The sequence below is a fragment of the Phyllobates terribilis genome, unplaced genomic scaffold, assembly GCF_046119375.1.
Source record: "Phyllobates terribilis strain yellow unplaced genomic scaffold, ASM4611937v1 Scaffold_2__4_contigs__length_985480577, whole genome shotgun sequence".
NCBI classification, from domain to species: Eukaryota; Metazoa; Chordata; class Amphibia; order Anura; family Dendrobatidae; genus Phyllobates; species Phyllobates terribilis.
In genome coordinates, this window is record NW_027362762.1 from 857,354,853 (window position 1) to 857,378,558 (window position 23,706).

The following is a 23,706-nucleotide window of genomic DNA, read 5'->3' on the forward strand; positions in this document are numbered from 1 at the left end:
CACTAGCAGGGATAGCGGCATATCCATTGTGCACTACAGTACAGGCTGTCGATCACTATGTGAATGGAAATATTCACTAGGAGCCATGCTTCTGGGGAGAATACCTCTGTACGTAGAGTGTCTGTTGGAGCATGCCATATATTTTTTTCCCTACTAAATATGCATCTGTATGAAACTGCTAAATTTAGAGTTAGTAAAGGCTGATTCACCTGTATGGAAAACCTATGGTTTTGTACCAAGCAGTGTCATAATGCAGCCATGTACATGATGCCCTAGATGAATTACAAGAGTCAAAAATGAAGTGCTCCTATGAACTTTAGTCTATTGATGTCCAGAAAAGTTCTGTCTGAGCCACCATTGTTCCTCAGACATTAGGAGGCAGCAGCTCAATCACCCAGCCACCCGTGTGTCATGTAATATTGAGTATTTTTTTTATAACTTTGTTGGTTCGCAGATGATACCTGAGTGCATAGTTTCTATGTCACGAACATATACAGTCCTATCTCCTGCCATTTATTTGTTTTTTTTCCATAGTGACAAATGAGATAGCTTGGCGTACGTCAGGACGTCATAGTAGCCACTGGGTATTTTCCAATCGATCTGCTAAAATCCAACTTTACAAAATAGAACAACTTTTTTAAAGTTTTATACTGATGCAGGATGAGATGAGGAATGATGTGAGTGTAGCAAAGCAGATTTTCCCCTTCTTTCCTGGCAACACAATGCCAATCGCGACTGAGAATGGTTAGGGATACTCTGCCTAAGGCCTCATTCACACGTCAATATTTTGCAACAGTGTTTTGTGAGCCAATATAGTGGAACTTACAAAGAAGAACTATAATTGAAAGATTGACACCTGCTCTTCTCAAAACACTAATGCAAAATATTGACATTTGAATGAGCCCTAATTAGCACAGTTTTATCGGGGAGACAGAAAACCAGATCACTGATCAAACTGGTCTTTTACACAAGGCTGAATTGCCTTAGATCAGAGGTCTGGCAGGATTTAAAGGGCTACAATGACAAGACATAAGATGTCACAGTGTTCAGAATCGGAGGAATTCAACGTAAGCAGGTTAGATATAAATGGACTTATTGGTTCTTTTGGGTTTTTATTATTTTTGTCCACCTTTCCAGGAAAATAAATAAACCCTGGAATGGAATCCATCAGGTTTTCTTACACAAGGGACTGTCATAGATCAGGTGATGTTGGAAGCCATGACACCTGTGTGAGAAGAGGATTAGCAGCGTGCAGGGGTGGCACATCATTCCTGGTAATTAGCCGTATAGTGTGTCGTCGTACGCAGCGTGTGTCAGCTCTTTCCTTTGTTATGTTACTCCGCAGACCTATGAACAGAAAGTATTACCTGAAGTGCAAAGTCTAGCAGACTTGTTAATCACGTCCTGTGTTTCCGCGCTGTGTTTACCCGGCGAGTTGTCATACAAGACGCGTCACTTGTTAGCACACACGGTATAACTGTGTTTAGTCATGTTAATTTTGACACCAATTGTAAAGTGACTTACTGGACAGCTCAGGGCTCTTGGGTTGTCTTCACATGGGGCTGATTTGGGGCAGAAATGTGGTGTTCTGCTATATAATGCTGCCTTTATAGCGGTACACCTTAGTGAGGTCCACACTTGTTTAACCGCTTGGTAACACAGGGCCATGAACAATGATGGGACAGAGTGATCACTAATAGTGTTCTGTCCTCAGACAATATTATGTCCACAGGACAGGACGAGGTGCTTCCATTAAAAAAAAAAAAATTCTTCTAGCATAATTCATCCACTCACTCGGCAAATGAGCCTTTTACTTATTTGTCAGGTGACAGACGGACACTTGTCCACCTAATATCTGATCAAAATGCACCATAAAACTGAATAGACAAAGGGTTTATACTGCTCCGGAAACAACCCATTTCACATATTTTGGAGCATATTTCAGTAGAAAATATGAGACACATCTGCTACTTGTGTACATACCCTTTCACACAAACCTATACAAAACCTTATGGTCTTGCTGCTCTCATACTTGCCTAATATGTACAGGTACTGTCCTGATTCCCGTACTGTGTAATTTATCATCCACCATTTTTAAATTGGTGGTTCTTCTTAATTAGCATCCTGCCAGCACTATAAGTGCTGCAACTTCCTTTCCCTTGCTTCCTCAGCTTACAATGCTCCTGCCATTTCCTGCAGAGAGACAGACACTTCCTGTAATCCCGTCTCTGCTGATAATGATGACGTATTACACATGACAACAAGCAGTGGGTAGCAAGTCTTACAGAAGGGGGGACACCTAGTGAGTTATATTTTTGAGGAGTAAAGCAATATAATGCAATTAAAGTAATTTGCATATTGTTTATCACATTATCAAATGAGCAAATTGTCTGAAAGCAAAGGCCATTTGAAGGGGTTGTCTCATGAGTGTGGAAAAAGGTTCTAAATGTAGTTGGACAAAGCCGCCATCACATTGGTAGCTCTGGATTTTGGCTACAAACTGCCGGCATTGACATGCAGTAACGGTTGTACATGACTCCCGTAGGTGTGGCACATAAGCCCTGAGGCCTTTGATTGAGTTATGCAGTCAGATGGCATCAGTTTTATATTGTTTAGTTAGAGAAAGTCTCTTCTTTTTCTATATCTTTTGTATCTTTTGCTTGGTTATGTTTTTGTGGTGTTTATGGTGTCTTTTGCGGCACAGCTCACAGGTCAGCACTGGTTATACAGGCTTGACAAGTTGAAATTAATACTCATACAAGAGAAAGTATTTTTAGAATTTTGTTTTCAGGAAAGTTTTGCCCCGAAGGGTAACATCTATGAAAACGTCATGGAGGCAACATTTCTGGGAACCTGTGATACTGACTAAAGCTATGCATAAGTAAAGGTTATACACATTTATACCAGGGTGTAAATATGCATGTTATTTCAGTAAGTAGTTGACAGGTCGTTGTACAGGGTTTCTAGGGGGGTAAGAAAAATCAAACCCTTTTTGTATCCATATAACCCCCGTTAATGAGGACTGATAGGCGCACAAAAAGTTACGGCATATTGACTAGTTGGGATCAGCCGTGTGACTAATGTGTATGGGGGTGTGCAGACTCCGCGACATCAGCCCTGACCGCCAGCCTGAGCCATGAAGTAATGGCATTAGTGCTCCTGTAATTATCCATATGGCCATCTCTTGTTTACTTGTCCACAGCTATAATTTTGTTTTCACGTTAACCATTAACCGAATAGTTTTTTTTTTTTTCCCCAGTCTGAGTTGCCGGACTTGGCCCATACACTGCTCATATGCTCACAATGTTTTACGATTTTTTCCTCCCTTTATTAACCACGCGAAAAGCTGAAGACCTGAAACAAGGAATCTGTTGACCAACACACAAAATTGTGCATGATAAGCAGGTCAGATGGTAGAAGACAAAGGACAATAGCTGTAGGCTGCTATTCACTGGTGCCCAAAATCTGTAAATATTCATATCCAGTCACCCACGAGTGGCATTACAATATAGAGTGCCTTGTCATGGGCGATGACATTATAATCCCTATTCTTGTCCAAACCACTATTTGATTTTGAAGCATCTCAAGATGATCTCAGTCATGTTCTTTCTTCACGCAGTAAGTGAGGGGATCCTTCAGCTTTCCGGGTAAGTGATAAGTGACCTTGGGGAAATCTTCTATACAGACAGCATAATATACATCAAGCTCGTTCTTCGCCATAGCGGTCAACTCTGTTTAATGAGAGCCTCTAGTTTTGGAGTAACTTTCTGGTCTGTAGTTTTGGTCCCTTTTTTTTTTTTTTACTTTTATATAGTGGATGTTTCTTACAAGTGATCACTATAGAAGTAGAAGGCTCGGCTGTATGTAATGTAGGTTTGCAAGTATGTGAAGTGAAGTGAAGTTCTCGGGATTGTCAGTCAACCAAGCCTCGAAAGTGTTGTATCATGACAGTGGTTAAGAGCCTGTTGACCTAAACACAAGGTTTATCTTCTCAGAAGCTCAGATTCTGGGAAATCTTTCCGTCCATTGTTCCAGATCTCATTGTATTGATGGGGAGAGCTCAGCAGGCTGCTGCCTGGCTTTACATCTGATGAGAGAAGCCACATTGCATTGTTTGCTACTGCACTTAATTTGCAAGGGGCAGGGGAGATGCTTGAGATACAAGACAAGATAACTTCTGTTTGATGGCCAAAGCTCATTAAGCCGTCTGTGTAAATTGGATTGGTAGAGTCTTGTTTGATCTAAAGCCCCCCAGACACATTAGATGACTGTTGGCCAAACACTGGTTCCACTAAGTCTCCCATATATAGGAACACATGGCTGAGCTTTACCGTGTTCTCCGAGAGCCACTGCCGAACTTCACAGCTTATAAAGGATTGGCCATCAGTAACCCAACATGCCGGATCCTTCTTTCTCTGAAGGAGGTGCCTGGTAGGTTTTTGCTCGGGTCAGGAGAGCCAACGTTGGACCTGGTATTGCAATCAGAGCTTCATAGACCTGTCAAACAGGTCTTATGTATACACCGTGATAGAAGTGATCTGTTCTTGACACTTAAGGCCCGATTCTACATCTGTGTTTTTGTTTTTTTTTGTTCTCATCTTGTAGTACTTACTAATGGTCTTTGCTCCAAATTCATCAAAGTGGCACACACTATTTTAGAATTTAGAATTTTTGAAAGTGAAAAATGTTCCCTCCTTTATGCATTTTTTGGTATTTTGCAAAAAAAAAATGCTCAAAATTCTGGTGGTCAGAAAATCACGTGGCGGGGAGGGGGTAAATGGAGTACATTTGCAACATATTTTGCAACTATTCCAAAGGTCGCAAATGATAAATCAGGGGTAAACAAGTGCAAATAGAAGAATTTAGTGCATATAAAAAAAAGCACAAGACACCAAAAACTCTTAAAAAATTGCAATAATTAATCAGGCCACTCTTTTTTTAATTTGGTGTTTGTGTCTGGTGCCCCCTCGGGCCCTGCGCTGGGCCTATTATACTGTACCAGTCTTACTTGGAGTCTTCCTCTGTATAGGTGTGTAGAAGGATTGTTAATGTTAATTTTATGAAATGTTGCAATTCTGAAAATGAATTTAATTGTATATGAAAATAAATCCCATCCAGAATGCTGGTACTTTAAGACACTGCAGATTTTTCACTCGTAGTGGATGTTCCCCTTAATATCTGGTGGGTTTTTTTCAGCACTTGCTCAGTATTCATCTCCTCTCCTTTCCTGAGAGCAAGACGGTCCACTACCTAATTCAGACAAAGTCATAGGGGGTTTGCTGCTTTTTTCAGCTGGCAAGTTCTGGGCATACCGCAGCTAAATATAGTGCTGTCTACACTTGACTAATATGGAAAGGGACAGTATATTGACCTCAGGCAATCTCACCGTCAGCGTACAGTAGACGCCCTGTCCCTCAGCATTGAGCGGCTTCATAAATGTTCTGACACGGACAGTGGTGCTGAATGCCAGCTGGCCACATAACAGCGAAATACTGTACAAAATGCTCTGGATGTTAGTTTTGTACAGGAAAAGTACTGAGAAGTTTACTTTGCTCCACAAGCTCTGGTTATTATAGGAATTAACTGCTTTAAAAACTTTTGCATGCTAAAAAAAAAAAAATCTGTTGATGACTGTGGGAAAACTAAGTGACAACCCCAGCGTGAGCTGTAATGGCGGCCATATTGGTTGTCAAACAGCATTTCCCATTACCTTACAGCAAATATGATAAAATGCCGGTTCCAGCTCTTCACTTTTATTTATTTTAGGCGAACATTTGCCTTATTGCTTAGTAGAAACAGACGAGAGAATTTTAGCTTTCAATACTGTATCTCTGACCAAATTGGAGTAAGTAAATGACATTACGAACTGGTAACCTTTCTTTCACAATATGGGACAGTATAAATAATGAGCTTTAGAAATGTTGCTACATTTTTTGGGGGTTTCTAAATGTCATCAAAAAAGCCTAAGGCTTATTTGCATGTCCGACTTTCTCGGTCCAAGGGGAATCGCAGCAGAAATTCCCCATGGAAATATACCCTTAGACTAGGGATTCAAACTCAAACACACAGAGGGCCAAAATGAAGAAAAAAGTTGTGGGCCAACCAGTATACAGAATAATGGGCCCCACATAGTCCTCCATGCAGAATAATGGGCCCCACATAGTCCTCCATGCAGAATAATGGGCCCCACATAGTCCTCCATGCAGAATAATGGGCCCTACATAGTCCTCCATGCAGAATAATGGGCCCCACATAGTCCTCCGTGCAGAATAACGGGCCCCGCATAGTCCCCCATGCAGTATAACGGGCCCCGCATAGTCCCCCATGCAGTATAACGGGCCCCGCATAGTCCCCCATGCAGTATAACGGGCCCCGCATAGTCCCCCATGCAGTATAACGGGCCCCGCATAGTCCCCCATGCAGGATAATGGGCCCCACACAGGGGTGGTGGTTCTGGTGTCGCGGGCCAAATAAAACCACAATGAGGATGTTGTGCTTGAGACTTATACAATCTCATGCAGAACGCTAGTACAGTAGAGTGCAGATTTTCCGTCTGTAGTTGGACACATCCTTATTTTTCTTACGTAGTTGATCACATATGGTACATAAAGTTTTCTCTCCCTCCTCACCATCTGCACTTTTCTGTAAACTGCTTCACCATCTCTCCAGTCATCGGGTTACACATTTCAGCCATGAGAGTCTCGTACGGAAACATGTGACTGACCCTTGATTTGTTTCAGAACAATTTTTCATCTCGTGACCCCGCAGCTGTTTTGTGAAAGAGCGGCCCTGTTTGAAAATGCAAAATATTTTAATGTCTTGTGCTTTTAAAAATAGTAACCAAGCGGGAAGAAGTCAGTGCCGGGTCCCCTGTTTATTGCATACGATCAGGCAGCCATCTTGCAGTGTGAAGACTAGAAGACTATGATCCTATTCATGAGGATGGAGATTGTCTATTCATGAAGAACGAATGACTAATCTGGGGGGGGGGGACTTTGATGTTTGTGGCTTCAGATGAAATTAAGGAGACTTTTTTTTTTTATGAAGATTTCTTCAATGTTTCCACAACAAAATGGCTGTCTAACTGATGCATAACTATAGTTTGCTTTAGGATTAGACGACATATAGAGCAGTTTTGTGGCCAAGATTTTCACAGTGGCCTCTGACTGCTTCAAATTCTGTAGAGCCAACATCTGGTTATCATCACAAACAGGATCCATCTATGTGACAACCGCAGGATCCACCATTCACAATAGGTGATAGTCACAGCTCTCCTCCCCTCCCTGCACAGTGACCTCTGCACAGATCACAGCACATGCCTACAAAACTCGCGTAGATCTTCATTAATTACCTCAGGCGAGATGGCTGCCTCCATAATCTTGTACAAAAAATAGATTCTGAAAAAAAACTGTTAATCGGAGTCATTACTGTGCGCAGACAATGTAATGAGCGAAAGGTTTTTATATAATTAATTGCATTACTATTACACTACCATTCATTGTCCGCGTTTATGTGTGTTGTTTTCTTGAATGTTTACGTTGCTTGCGGATCGGTATAACATGGCTTCCGGCATTGAGGTTTGGGTATTGCTCAGGTTGCCCACGCTCTGCTTTTTGTAAGAAAGGGTTAATGTACCGCGCTGCCCTCTTAATTCCCGCACACACGCTGAGGTCTTTGGTTCACAGATGTTTCATGCAAATATATATTTTTACAGAAGAGTTTCCCACGCTCGCTGCTCATGTTCCTCGCTCAGGAGACGTTGTCCCTCCACCATTTCACCCTGGTGCATCTTGTCCTCCTTTCGTTCGTCACTATTTCCTGTTTGGGTTTTTTTTTGTTATACAAAATCCAGCATGGCTACCATGGCGGAGTGATTGGTTGTTTGTCATATGTGATCGCCAGTGTGATAAAACCTACATTTGCGCTGAATTTGTGGCCGCAGTGTCTTCTGACTGTATCATGCTTCGGATCACATCTGGGCCCCCGTGAGCTTGTCCAGGATCCTCTGCTGACAGAGTGAGCCCAGATTTCCAGGGAGAGGAAAAAGGTGCAGAAAAAAACCTCTTAAACAGAGTTATTCTTCAGAGAGGAAGCCGGCCGATACTCTGCTCATCTTCAATTCTGTAAAAAAGCACAAAATGATTTCTCACGCTACCTTCCTTCCCTGACAGAAAATACACTTGAGGGATGGAACATGGCGCGGCTCTCAATTCTCACCTATCCGTCCATAACAAACTTCCTGAAAATTTCGAACCAATTTGAAATCTTCTGGTCTGGATTTTTTTAAAGGTCTTAGAAGGGGCTTTAAAAAAAAAAAAAAAATGCACCCGTCCTATGCTTTCACCTGACTCCTTATTTCGTTGCCTCATAGCCCCAGCCCAATGTGCGGGTTTTCGATATTTCCTGTACTGAGACCCTCACTGTACGCTTGGGGGCACAACACCTTTCATACTGTGAATGTAAATGTCGTGCCTTGCCCATGAAGTGACTGTTGGCTATCATTGCCGGAAAAGCCAAAGATCGGCACAGAGGAATGGCGCTATGGTGGTATCAGGTGAAGGCCTGGGACAGATGTGGGCGAGTCTGTCAGCAACAAATTTCCAAAGATTGTCTCATCTGTTACTAGTGAATATATAACGCTTAGTCCTCTTTTGTCAAGTAATTACTATTTTATACATGGAGTTATCCATAATTGCGAAAAACTTGTTTGCGTTCTCGTAAAAACAGCACCACACTTATCCACAGGTTGTGTGTGGTATTACAACAAAGCCCAATTTAAGCGAGCCAAGCTGCAATACTGAACACAACTCCTGGAAAAGAGTGATGCTGTTTATGGAAGGAAGCAGCCATGTTTCTTTTTTTCCCTTGTTGTGCAGATATAATCAATCCCCTTTCTGACAACTTTTTTGCCTTCTTTTGGTTGTTTTCCAACAGTGTAGGTCCCCTTTAAATAACCAAGTCTCTTGCTGGACAGATGTTCAGTATAGGCTGTATTTGGTGGGAATTGATATTTCGCCACTGTTGTTTTTATTGCGGTGGTGGTGTTGGGTGGGAGGAAGGCGCCCCGATGAGGCCACCTTATCGTCATCCCTCATCACTTCCTCCGCAGCTGGGCACACCACACGTACAATACGGCAGATCATTACAGCCCAGAGGCTCCCGGTGATGTTTAGCAATATTAACATGGTTTCCTCTTTCTTTTGAAGTGATCTGCGGAAAAGCATCACTTCTGGGTCTGTGCCCGCTCTGCTGTGGGTTGAACTGAGGGTTATGGGAACAGAGTTGGCATAAGTGACCGTATGACAAAACCCAGGTGTCTTTCTTATTTGTTCCTCTTTCGATGGGGAAGTGGTAATTTTATACCTACTAATTGCCGTACTTATTAAATCCTTTTACTTTTTGTACATGATGAAACCATATAAAAGAGAAACGCTCTAAGCAAGGCTGGAAATTTAACTCCTTCATCACACTTCGCATGTAGAATTGTTTGGGGCTTGGGGGCGTCGAATACGGCAGCCCTTACAGCTCGCCAGACTTTCCTACAGACCTACATGACAAGTCTGTAAGTTGCACCTTTACATGGCATAAAGTACTGCGTTACTGGCCAGATTCTGAGTAATATGTATGACAAGCCCTCAACGAGATATGTGATGGGGGCCATCCGAATTTCCTGAAAAGCAAATGTATTCAAATGGAAAGGCAGATGTTTATATCTTTTAGGTGACCTTTTTTATTCCCGACGCTGTTGTGGCTTTTTTTGCCACGGTTTTTCAGAATTGCTGGATAATTGAAGTGTTTTTATCCAGACCGTCCTCGACTCTACAAGTCACAAAATAAAAACTGAGACTTGGCTTTTCGGTAATGACCTGTTCTAGACTTCTTTTCTTGGTTCGAGGGCTCCATTGAATGGGGCAACACCTGCCGCGGTTTATGTAAGTGTGATTCAGCTGAATACGATGCATATCTGAGACTGATTCCGAGTGATTAGTAAAGAAAGGACGGTGACAGGCCCTCGTTACTCCTCAATCCCAGGCAGCTGTGCTGCTCCCAGCCATAGGGTTCACGTTCAGGGCACCCCTTAAATACCTTTACATGCTGCAGCACAGCTCTGCCTGCAGAGCACTCATCCATCTGCTGGTCGCAGCAATTTCGGGGAACTGTCATTGCCTGACTATTAGATGTATAGTGCTACAAGAAACAAAAAATTGACTAGTGTGAGCAGGTGCGCGTGGCTATAACTGCAACAAATACAAACTGCAGCGGCAGCACACTGTGTCCGCCAGGCTGTGAACCAACCAATACATGAAATATAAACTTCATTACTGCCATATAGACTGTACTTGAACTGAGGTTACTTAGCACACAAATTGGCCAGTTCTAGTGTGCCCATTAGCCACAACAAGCTGACCTTTCTTCGGTGGGACCCTGATTTTTTTTTTCTATCAGATATGTCTCCCCCTTGCTAAAAACCTACAAATTTAAAGGGCAGGTAGGATTCAATACTAATTTTAAAACCGCCTTAGGGCTCATGCAGATGAGCATATGAATCTGATGTGTGCGGTCCCGATTTTTAATCGCACAGCACACTGTCCCATGTTATTCCAAAGGGCTGTTCGGATGGGCAATTTTTTTGGGATTGTCTGTGAGAAAAAAAAATCGCAGCATCCGCTACTTTCATTCAAATCTTTGCATAAAAAAAAAAAAATGGAACGGAACATCCGAGTGACATCCAATTTTTCTAGATACATTTCTATTATAAACCTAGGAATCTTCACAGTGCGAGAAGTAAAGATGGGGCATGTTGCTTTTAAATATGCCTGGTGCTATTTTTCTCTCCTAGTGGATCCCACAGGTGTCTTTTAGCTGCATACAAGAGGGGACATGGTTATTCTCTATTGACTGGACAATACAATTTACAGGAGCGTTGCGTGTTCTGAGCAGGTTATCTGTGACTATTTAGGGTGTGTTAACACAGTTTTTTTAAGCTATATGCCCACAATGCAGAAATGCTCAGGATTTTTTCCTGAGCGTTTCTGCATCTCCCTGGCAGAAAAAACGCATGTGGATTGTACATGCGGATTGTATATGCGTTTTTCCTGCCAGGGACATGCGGATGTGAATTGTTTTTCACATGCATTTCTGCATGCAGGTTGACAAGCGCTTTCCAAGCGATTTTAGCATCACTTGGAAAGTGCTTGACAACTTGGTCACACTATATAAATCCATGCAAACGCATGACCTTGAAGAATGTTTAAAAATAAAAAAATAAATCTATACTTGCCTTCCGATGGCCCCTGGAGTCTTTCTTCGCTCCGTCCTCCCTTGCCGGCAGCTCGCGGTACACTGAAGGACCTGCCGTCACATGACTATGACGTCAGCTTGGGTTCTTCAGTCCATCACGAGCTGCCGGCAAGGGAGGACAAGCACACCGCGGGCCATCAGAAGGTAATATTTTTTTTTTCTTTATTCTTTTTTTTTTTTTTTACAGGTTCTATGGTACCCGGGTCCGGAGGAGAGTCTCCTGTCCTCCAGACCTGGGTACCATCCGCACATTGAAACGCATGCAATGCGCATCTACAGATGCAGTGATGCGTAATCCATGCGTTCCAATGCAAGTCAATGGCGGCGAAAACGCAGCACTTCCGCAAAACAAATGGTAGTGCTGCTTTTTTTTTCCGCAATGATACCATGATTTTTTAAAGCGTTTCTGCAGCGTTTTTGCCACTGCGGAAATGCTTTTTGGAGCAAAAACTGTGCATAAATTCTTCAAATCCTTCTCAAATTCCCAAAGCCATTGGAGTTTCCACTCCAAAAAAAACTCTTCAAAAATACTGTGTGAACATATGTTAGCATGCCATACCTTTGCACCAATTAGTATAATATGTGATTCATATTACATGAGATTAATCAGGAAAGTTATATTATAATACAGATTTAATTAAATGTTATTTGCTTTCGTTACAGCATCAGCGAAAGTTTCCTGACCGTGAAAGGTGCTGCCTTATTCCTTCCACGTGGCAATGGCTCATCTACCCCAAGAATCAGCCATCGGCGCAACAAACATGCAGGTATTTGCTAATCTCTTTTGTGTCTATGTTTTTGCTGAACTGGCTGGTTTTAGGCCCATCGACTACAAAATTGCTCGAGTTTTGTGATTTGTTGTTGCATTGACTATTTTATAGTGTGGTTTGGCAATAAGTCGTGTGTGATTCAGGACGTACCACCCCCCATTTGGACATGGCTATCTGGTGATAGTCTGCACAACACCAATTCCCAGACAAGTGGGACTGGACTATGATTTGGGTATTTTTATTTTTTTTTTATAATAAAAAAAAAAGCCAAATTTAAATAACTTGCATGTGAATTAATGACTGACATTGAAGTCTGTGGGGGCCATGTCGCATACAGCCTTGGATTTTTGATACTCAGCCCTGTCATAATTGAAGGAAGGGTACCAATTCATCCTCACTGACTATCATTAGATGCAGTGTCGTAATGTGATATTGTGATCTTCCTGTTGCAATGTGGCATTAGTCTAAAACATTAAGAAAAAATAAAAACGTCCCTTTCCATTTTCGATCTGCAACTAAAACCCCAACCCATTTGTCGCATCACATTGCATGTAGTCATGTGACCACAATCCCAATGCGACCTTGCTATCTTGGTCCTGCGCAAATAGTCACTGTGTAGCCTGAACTTTTTGTGAATTGCATGGCCGAAGCCGGATTCACATGTCCGTGGAACATGGACGGACCTCAGATCGGAAGAACCGGCTTCACCGCCATGTCTCTTAACCTGATGAAGCAATCAGCTGGGGCAGGAGACCCAGCAGTCATTCCAAGTATTCTGATCAGAGGACGGTCCGTGTTTCATGGACATGTGCAGCTGGCCTTGGTAACATTTAGAGGTGCTGGTAATTCGTGTCTGCACTATGTGCATGTTCAGAGTAATTTAAAGTTATTTACTGACTGTAAGAACTAATCTTTTATTAACCCAAAATTTAAAAAAAACAAAAAACAACATTTTCTTGTTTTCAAAGTGACACAATGATGTAAGTGTGACATCTCCATGGTGTGCAGCATAATAATAATAATATTAAAAAACTCTGAAATAAGTGCAATTATGTTGTGACCCGGGAAATAATGTGTATATTTGGTAAATCTTTCCAAGAAATGCATTCTTAGAGCACAGTAGTGTTGTGGATGTTTCTATGTACACCGTGAGAACTGGTTTTGCAGGAAGATGCAATTTTATTTAGATTTTCTCCTATTTTCCCCAAGTATTTGGCTTCAGGTGCTTTTGCTTCTTTGTCGATCATTGTGTGACATACAGTACATGATCGAACAATACCCAACATGATGGAAAAATACAGCGCAGCCAGAGACGCCCAACAAAAGCCTTTACCCTTCATTATCCTATACACGAATTGTCTGCTCACGACACAATTGCTATAAAATCCCGGATGTGCTTACCTGGACTTTGTCTACAAAAAGCGCTTTATTTATAAGCAGCCTACGTCTTTGATGTGTTTATTCTATAATTAGTTTCCCATTTTAGATTATGTACTTTCTCCTGGGAACTCAATTTCTCCATATATTTACATACAAGAAAGTGTGCGTCTGAGCAAACTGCTATAGGCTGCCGCTGTGTGGCGCCATCTAGTGGTCAGGTCTGTGGGGAGTGAAACTGGCTATAAACCATAATCTGTATGTAATGTATACAGGCTGGCGTAATACAAGTATAAGGAAATAAAGGCGTGCAATATATTAACCACTACAGTCACCAGCAAGTTGCAAGGTCATAATGCATTTTTTAGATATAAGTGCTCTTTAAGGGGTTGTCCACTTTCAGAAAATTGGACCCCAAAAGCTAAGAAATATTTTAAATGGCGAACATGGTTGATACACACCATTCTTGGGTCCTGTGATTGCTGTCGCCTGCTGCTCCAGTCTGTGTTTTTGGTGACATCACGTGGCGCATCACTGCTGTAGCCAATCGCTGAGCTCAGCTGCTGTGCCTAGATAGCGATTGGCTAAATCAGTGATGCGTTTCGATGGGGCTTCACCGCTGCAGCCAAACTACTGAGACCGGAGCAGCTGCGGGGAGCCGTCGCTAGACCTAGGGAGTACCTGCTGTTTGTTGTTTTAGGTATTTCACAGCATTTGGTATCCACGTTCCTGAAATTGGACAACCCCTTTAATAGCATTTCCTGACCAATAGGTACATTCATACAGTTTCAATGTTGTTGTTTTTTATCGGATGCATTGGGGAAGCTCCCAACTTATATAACATGGCCATAGGCCCCCATTTAGCCTACAAAGATTAAAATTGTGGTGTTTTTGGCGTCTGACCAGCACATGCAGTGGTGTAGCATAGGTTGCCAGCACCCAAGGGCAAAGCAAGTAGACCATCCCAGTAATAATGCCCTCTTTACAAAGTTTTAACGCCTCCTAAAAAGGTGATGATGCTCCCTTAGTGTCCAACCAAAACTATTAATTCCACCTTTGTACCACCCCCCGCAATAAAGGTTTCTACTCCCCTTATCAGAGTGTCCTTTTCTCCCCTGCACGGAGCAGGCGTGCAGTGGAATGCAGAGACAGACAGTGGTGGGGCAGGGGGGCAATGGCTCCCTGTTCGCTCTACACTAAGATCAAACACAGTGTCCTAGCCCATCTGTGGCACATTGTTTATTCAGTGCCATACGTCTGAGTTACTATGGGAGATCCTCCTGACGTATGCAATGTATATAATGTAAGCTGCAAGACGCAGCATGAACAGAGCAGGAATGTTTCGGCAGCACATCAGAACCGGAGAGGTGCATGTAGTGTTCATTCCTAGACTGAGGTGACTTGTCCCTAAGGGTACACGTTCTCCCTGTTGTGTAACGCTACTTTTAGATAGTGTTCCTTGGACACCATGCGCCGTCTATCAGTGGTACACACACTTTTTTCTTAGGAAACTATTTGGCTCAGTCTGTCCTTTTATAGGACTCTGCACACATTAATAACGTTATAAAATCATTAATCATTGCATGTTGTTTTGTACACAAAGAAGTAAAAAAAAAAAAAAGTAATGCATTGACCAAAATATTTCCTTGTTGCTTAGCAATGTTGTGTGTGATGGTTGTGATTTTTTTTTTTTTTTTTTTTTTTTTTTTTTTATTATATAACTTTCCTTTGCAATTTTCACTTGTGGAATTAACAACTAATGACCCTGTTTTATGCTCTGTATTTCCAGGGGACCTTCAGCAACACCTCCAAGCCATGTTTACACTCCTCCGCCCCGAGGACAACATCCGCTTGGTGAGTATTTGTGGCCACCTCTTACTGTGACCTGACTGCATCCGCAGCTCCTCTTCAGATTATCCAGTCTGGCTTTCTGTGTGCGTCATGCTGCAAATTGCGCCAGCCTGGCAAGTCAAGAGGAGCCGCTGATGCCACCAGTTAGGAGAACCGTTCGCAAGGCTATTATCCAGTGGCCACGAATACTGACCTGGACGAGGCTCCTGCGAATTGATTTGCTCATCTCTAATGTACACAAATGCATACTATTTCTGAACTCTGTGCACTTAAAAGGGATTGTTCTCCTTTGGGGACCATTTTTATTTTTTTCCTTAAAGAAACTTTACGGAAAAACATTTACTTTAACCCTAATGGCCTATCCTTAGTATTGGTTATGAATGTCTGTTCGGTGGGTGTGTGCCACCCTAACGCGCGCCAATCAGCTGTTCTAGGTGCTGGCCAAAACTGCTCCATTATGGAGCTGTACCATCTACCGATGGTGGCAATGACTGGGTACTGCACATCTGCCCCTATTGATTTGAATAGGGTGCGGATGTGCAGTACCCGGCCGTGGCCACTATCCGTGTACGTAGCAGCTCCGTAACTGAGCAGTTCCAGCCGCCGCCAGCACCTAGAACAGCTGATTGGCGGGGCGTTAGGGTGGCGCACCCCCACCGAACAGGCATTCATGGCCTGTCCTAAAGATAAGCCATTAATGTTAAAGTAGTGGACAATCTCTTTAAACATATTTTTGCAATTGGATCTCCTAAAACATTTTGCACACTTTGACTTTTCCAGGATGTTTGTTTCTCTGCACATTCCGCTTTGATGTGGTCTGTATTCAAAGATCAGCTGAAAGGAGCTCAGAAAAAGACCGATAAGTGTTGCAAACTCTATCAAACATCACAGCGAGCTGACAGATTCTCAGTTCACTCATTCTGCTGCCAGTAAGTGTGCAACACAGAGGCTGTAGAAGGAAAACGGTGCAACATTTTTAATGTAACCCAATTGCGAAAATAATTTTAAGTCCCTATTCCTTGCATTTGAGTTAAAGAAAAAAATTGTCCTCAAAGTTGGACAAAGCCTTTAAATGCATCTTGCAAGAAATAATGCTAATTAATCTCTGTAAACCCTACCAATATCCTCACTTGTGAGTGGAGCGGCTCCGGACTCTGTATCACGAGCCATACAGGAATGCTGCCTGAAGGGCGGCCACATTCATATGATATTCCCATATAAAATAGCAAGCTTTGAAGTCGGTCTCACGTGGCCCCTTCTGCTGAGGCAATCACTCGGAGCAGCCAAAGGTTAATCAGAAGCTCTTTCGGTGTATAGATAAGTTTACTCGGAGCTCCGCACCCACTGGGATTTTACTGGGATCGTTCTTTATAATCTATTGGGGTAAGGGGTGAGAAATAGTGCAACTGGTTAAACAGTTTGGTAAAGTTGGTTGTTCAGCAAGCTTCGACAGGCTGTTAGTAGGGAAAACTCCACTCTTACGTGACATTTTCATACCAATATAATGAGTAACTCTAAATACATATCTGTATTCTTAAGTGTTGACATTCACAGCTGCATTCACAATTCTGCTGGTTGTTTCTTACCAGAGCAGTACAGTTTGATGCTAACTTAATGCTTACACAGTTAATCAAGCCCTTACACCAAAAAAATTATATATTTACTACATCAGACTGCTGTAAGACCACAATGTGGCCAATGTGCAGCCGCACTGTGACCTAGTACTGCAAAACCATTCAGATTTGTTCCCAAACTGAAGCAATTTTTTTTTCTGTTAGTTTTTGCTTTTTTTTTTTTCAGTGCACTCCCAAAACGGCAAAGTTTGCAGTGAAACCATAAATTGTGTTTTTTGGGGTTATATAGCGGATAATCAACAGGCACTTTGCTTTTTGGGGATTGATCTGCTCCAAAATAATTCTCGAAAGTACTTGGGGAAAACTTTTCCTATTTATTTCTTTGCGAAATCCTCTTTGCTCTTTATAAGAGGCATCTTTTTTTCTTTTTTTTTTTCGTTCTAACTTTTTGGTTGGGTTGTTTAATCCACTCAAAATTACAAACCACAATCAAAAACTGTTAAGGAAAAGAAAAACTCCCAGAAAGGATCATTGACTTGTATTGTAAAGTACTGCGCTTCTTCCGAGAGGGAAAACACCAGAAGAATGGACGTCAATTTGTTTTTTATTTTTAACCACTTGGCGTTTTTGGAAACCTGATGTGGTTCAAAATCTGAACAAAGAACCAGCAAGTCATTTATTCATAGTAATGCACATGTTCGTTATCTGGAGCGTTTTCTGATAGGTATTTTTAGACAGATTAGCCTAACAGACTCAGAGTTGACATTACCCTATGTGTGGAGGTGTTATCTGAGCCTCCATGGTGCACCCAGACCTGCTGTTATAACTATGGATGTCAGTAAGAGTCCTCTGCACTCCAACTTCTCATCTAAATCAGATCCAGCGTTGCGTGCCGTCACTTTATGACTTTATCCGCGGTGCGGTAGTGAATACGGGGTTGGCATAAGTATCGCTGATCTGTGGATGTACACATCCGCTGATGTGAATTACTGGCTGCTGCAGTTTACTTTGCCGTTGCTTTTCACGTTGCTAGGCATGAGAATTAGTCTAAAGACCCTAGAACTGATCATTTTCTGTTCTCCATTTACCAAGACCGGTCACGTCAGGCAGGACTCGCACGCACTCTGCAATCTTTCCCGCTATGGACATATTATTTACCTCTCACCCAATTAGTGTCTGCTCTAGTCATATAGTCATCTAATGACTCTGGATTTCTAGGAATGTATTTTTTTTCTGTTTTCCTCCACTCATCTTGTTACTCGGCAATAGGACCAGCTGCAGGCTGTGTTAGTTACAGGGATAGATTGTAACACACATTAGGGCTTGTTCACACGCTGCATTTTTTCCATGCAGTTTTAAGGGCAAAAAAATCGCTGCACTTTCTGCTTCTTGGAATCTCATGCACATGTTGCTTATTTTTTCCTTGTGGATTTGAACCATAAGGCTATGTGCACACGATGCAGAAATGCTCAGGATTTTTTCCTGAGCGTTTCTGCATCTCTCTGGCAGGAAAAAACGCATGCGGATTGTACATGCGGTTTCCTGCCAGGGACATGCGGAAATGAAGCGTTCTTCACTTTCATTTCCGCATGCGGGTTGACAAGCACTTTCCAGGCGATTTTAGCATCACTTGGAAAGTGCTTGTCAACTTCACACTATATAAATCCATGCAACCGGCATGGATTTATATAGTGTGTGAATGTCAAAAAATAAAAAATAAATATATACTTTACCCTCTGATGGCCCCCGGTGTCCTGCTTCATCGGTCCTGGCTGCCGGCAGTGAAGACTGTAGGACCTTCCGACGTCAGCGTCACGTGACCCGTCACATGACTCTGACGTCAGCGAAGGTCCTTCATTCAACCGCGAAGTGCGCGGGAAGCCGGCAGGACGCAGCGCGGGCCGTCAGAAGGTGAGAATATATATATTTTTTATTTTATTCTTTTTTTTTTAATGGTACCTGGGTCTGGATGAGAGTCCTCTCATCCACACCCGGGTACCATCCGCACATTAGACCGCATGAAAAGCGCATCAACATATACAGTGATGCGGATTCCATGCGGTCTAATGCAAGTCAATGGCGGCAAAAGAGCAGCGTTTCCGCAAAATTAATTGACATGCTGCGGATTTTTGACCGCAGCGTTTACGCTGCGGAAAAATCCGCATCATGGGCACAGCACATGCGGATTTCCATTGTGGAACATTGCTGCCCTTCTACCATGCGTTTTTCATGCGTTTCCGCGGCGTTTACGCAACTGCAAAAACGCCGCGGAAACGCATGAAAAACGCATCGTGTGAACTCAGCCTAAAAGTGTTTGTTTGTTTGTTTTTTATTCAAAACTGCGTATTTTGCACAGGTTTTTTCCCATTCAAATGAATGAGGGGAAAAAAAATCAAGTAAAACCACAAGTATTTTGCGCAGCGTTTTTCCTGCCAACGCTCTGGTTTTTGGTGTAAAAAAATCTGCTGCAAATACTCACCATGTGCACCTCCCCTCGGGTCTCTCTGACGTCCGTTTTTCACTTATGTGTTCGATCCTTAATTTTCAGTCTGACAGTCGCTTTTATGGTGCAAAATTCTTTCCCAATCTTTCATTTGGCTGGCCAATACTGAAGGATATAGCATTGCAACATAGTAACAGTATAATGTTGTAGTACCGTATGTAGGGAAGGGATCCAAGCAATATATATATAATTTATATTTATATTTTTTTCAATTCAGATCGTCCTGCTTTAATTAAAAAAAAAAAAAAAGCAGTACGGTCACCTCTGCAAAAAAACATTCGAAGTATAAAATTATTTAACCCATAAAGTAAAACTTAAATGGAAACAAAATTTTTGTTTTTAGATTGCCACAGCTTCCACAAAAAAAAGTATTAAAAAAACATTCAGAGCGTCAAATGTACCCTGCATGATACCACTAAAAACTATAGCTTGCCATGCAAAAACATAAACCACTATTTTTTTAAACCAAATTCAGAGGTTTTTTTTAAGCCATTAAAATAAGAAACCCCTTAAAAAAAAAAACTGTGGAATTACAGTTTTTTTCAACTTACCCATATGGTAAAATGAATGGTGTCAATCACAGTTACGGTATGTCCCACAAAAACAAAAGACCCCATACAGCTTTAGTATGTCGACAGAAAACCAAGTTATGGCTATTGAAAGAAAATGAAAACTGTTTTTGTCATTAAGGGTAATGGAAAGTTTTCTCCTCTGAGTCATCTATATGGGCATGTAGGTCATAGAAAGCTGAATAAAATGATACCTTGATATCTGCGATCCGATGTCTTATTCCAAAGAAATTCACATTTTTCTTATATGTAAATGAGCTGTTAAGATCTATGGGCCGGACATAGATCTCCCTGAGAATCTGCCTCCAGAATAAATTTTAAATGAAAGGTGGCATTACCAGTGTGAGACGTGTAGATCAGGAGAGCGGACTGTCAGTCATTACATGTCTCTCACTGGTAACGTCCACTGGTAAAGCTCTGGAGGCAGATTCTCATTAAGATCCATGTCCGGCCCATAGATTTGAACAGTTAATTTACATATAAGAAAAATGTGGATTTCTCTGTAACAAGACATTGGATCGCAGATATCAAGGTATCATTTTATTCAGCTTCCTATGAGCTGTATTCCTGTATAAGCGGCTTAGGAGGGTTGATCCTACTGACAGATTCCCTTTAATGACACAATTCATGTAAGATTATTATGTGTGGAGGACTCCCGTCGTATAATGCAGAGGTCAGGACAAGAATTGATCATGTTGAATTTGCTCATGCCAGAGTTAGGCTGCCACTAAAAGCGTCTTGGGAAGATGCACCTACACATGTTTCACTTTAGCATCGGCATGTCGGTGCAATATTTAGCCACTAATGCACAGGATGCAACGGTTTGGCTGTGGATCGATGATTTCTTCCTCTGCACTTTCGCTAGATGGCCTTTAGATTCAGTGGTCAACCCGAGCCTAATTGGCCATCAACCCTGTAAGGAGACAAAGTAGTATTGCAGGCCTCGCAGGAGAAGAACGCGCCATCAGATCCTATAACTGGCAATATAATCCCCTATTACCTACTACTGGAACTTCATTTGCTTGTGTCTGACGTACTTAATGCAGAGCAATACATTCTGTTGAGGGGCCTCGTCTAGCACTGTTCATTATGGATTTATAACCCTAGTAGTGTCATTTGTTGCAGATGTACTAAATTAGAACAGCTTTTGATTCGGGCAGATTAATTTTTCCTTTTTTGTCCCACCATCGGTCTTGGCTCTGACCTTGATTGATCAGTATTGTTCTCTTGCTTTCTTCCGCTTGTGATGCCTGCCGGTTTCTTGGAATCGCAGGCACTCGGTGCCGTTTCCTGATGACTTGGCACAGCTCAGACTTGTGTTCTTGCAGAGTCAGCCCTGGCTGGGCACAGAGCTGAGCGTGAGCATACAATGGAGCCTAATCCCTGTGGTGTCTCTCGGCCATGCAGATGTCCTCTTTGATGTGGCACTCTGTTGAGGAAGTGCTTTCTTCCTGAGGACGACGTACGAGCAAAGTTCTATGCAGTCGGCACTATGTAAATCCTGAGACATATTGCACTAGTGTGTGTAATGCTTCCTTTGCCGTATACTTTTTGGGGTAGCAGAATAGAATTGCTACGTTCTCACACAAAATATAATAAATTGCATCTGCGCTCATTTGTACCTGCTACAATACTTTATAATGTGTGCTTCTCCAGCGGTAGGTGCTGCAATATGCAGATTTCCTTTGTTAACTGTATCACCTAGCGTGCAATTGTCTCCCCATGCCCAATGTCAGAACAACCTGTAGAGATGTTAATATTTGCTAGTTCCTCTTGGCAATGTGTTCCTATGGTGTAATGATGTCCCGGCCCGCTGGGTTGGCGTCATCTATTGTGATGAAAGTACATCAGCTTCTGTCCTTGTGAAACGCTTTCCTGCTTCTAGCACACATCAGGTCTGATCATTGTAGGAGCTGGAAGGTAAAATGTATTTCCATTTCTCACTTTCTGGGTTTATTTGCTATTTTGTAAGTCATGAGTAGTCACCTCTTTATATGGTTTTTGTTCTAGGCCGTAAAATTGGAAAGCACCTATCAGAACCGTACCCGTTACATGGTGGTCGTCTCAACAAACGGAAGGCAGGACACGGAGGAGAGCATTGTGCTGGGGATGGATTTTGCATGTAATGACAGGTACGTATTGATAAGTGGTGCATACCCCCCACTCATATATACAGTCATATGAAAAAGTTTGGGCACCCCTATTAATCTTAAGCTTAATGTTTTATAAAAATTGGTGTTTTTGCAACAGCTATTTCAGTTTGATATATGTAATAACTGTTGGACACAGTAATGTTTCTGCCTTGAAATGAGGTTTATTGTACTAACAGAAAATGTGCAATCTGCATTCAAACAAAATTTGAAAGGTGCATAAGTATGGGCACCCTTATCATTTTCTTGTTTTAAATACTCCTACCTACTTTTTACTGACTTACTAAAGCACTTTTTTTGGTTTTGTAACCTCATGGAGCTTTGAACTTTATAGCCAGGTGTATGCAATCATGAGAAAAGCTACTTAAAGTGGTCACTTGCAAGTTGTTCTCCTGTTTGAATCTCCTCTGAAGAGTGGCATCATGGGCTCCTCAAAACAACTGTCAAATGATCTGAAAACAAAGATTATTCAACATAGTTGTTCAGGGGAAGCATACAAAAAGCTGTCTCAGAGATTTAACCTGTCAGTTTCCACTGTGAGGAACATAGTAAGGAAATGGAAGAACACAGGGACAGTTCTTGTTAAGGCCAGAAGTGGCAGGCCAAGAAAAACATCAGAAAGGCAGAGAAGAAGAATGGTGAGATCAGTCAAGGACAATCCTCAGACCACCTCCAGAGAGCTGCAGCATCATCTTGCTGCAGATGGTGTCACTGTGCATCGGTCAACTATACAAGGCACTTTGCACAAGGAGAAGCTGTATGGGAGAGTGATGCGAAAGAAGCCGTTTCTGCAAGCACGCCACAAACAGAGTTGGCTGAGGTGTGCAAAAGCACATTTGGAGAAGCCAATTTCTTTTTGGAAGAAGGTCCTGTGGACTGATGAAATCAAGATTGAGTTATTTGGTCATACAAAAAGGCGTTATGCATGGTGGCAAAAAAACACAGCATTCCAAGAAAAACACTTGCTACCCACAGTAAAATTTGGTGGAGGTTCCATCATGCTTTGGGGCTGTGTGGTCAATGCTGGCACTGGGAATCTTGTTAAAGTTGAGGGACGCATGGATTCCACTCAGTATCAGCAGATTCTTGACAATAGTGTTCAAGAATCAGTGATAAATATGAAGTTACAAAGTGGATGGATCTTTCAGCAAGACAATGATCCAAAACACCGCTCCAAATCTACTCAGGCATTCATGCAGAGGAACAATTACAATGTTCTGGAATGGCCATCCCAGTCCCCAGACCTGAATATCATTGAACATCTGTGGGATCATTTGAAGAGGGCTGTCCATGCTCGGCGACCATCAAACTTAACTGAACTGGAATTGTTTTGTAAAGAGGAATGGTCAAAAATACCTTCATCCAGGATCCAGGAACTCATTAAAAGCTACAGGAAGCGACTAGAGGCTGTTATTTTTGCAAAAGGAGGATCTACTAACTATTAATGTCACTTTTCTGGTGAGGTGCCCATACTTATGCACCTGTCAAATTTTGTTTGAATGCAGATTGCACATTTTCTGTTAGTACAATGAACCTCATTTCAAGGCAGAAACATTACTGTATCCAACAGTTATTACATATATCAAACTGAAATAGCTGTTGCAAAAACAC

The 23,706-nt window shown here is 42.1% G+C and overlaps 1 protein-coding gene across 3 annotated transcripts in view; it reads left to right on the forward strand.

Annotated features, from left to right (window-relative positions):
- The window catches only part of SSH2 (slingshot protein phosphatase 2), a 237,175-nt gene that overhangs the window by 187,396 nt on the left and 26,073 nt on the right, over window positions 1-23,706 (forward strand). For all 3 annotated transcript variants that reach the window (XM_073667970.1, XM_073667972.1, XM_073667971.1), the window contains 3 exons: window positions 11,965-12,068; window positions 15,238-15,302; window positions 21,956-22,077. In XM_073667970.1, the coding sequence (XP_073524071.1) occupies window positions 11,965-12,068; window positions 15,238-15,302; window positions 21,956-22,077 (291 nt within the window). The remainder of the gene's footprint in view (window positions 1-11,964; window positions 12,069-15,237; window positions 15,303-21,955; window positions 22,078-23,706) is intronic.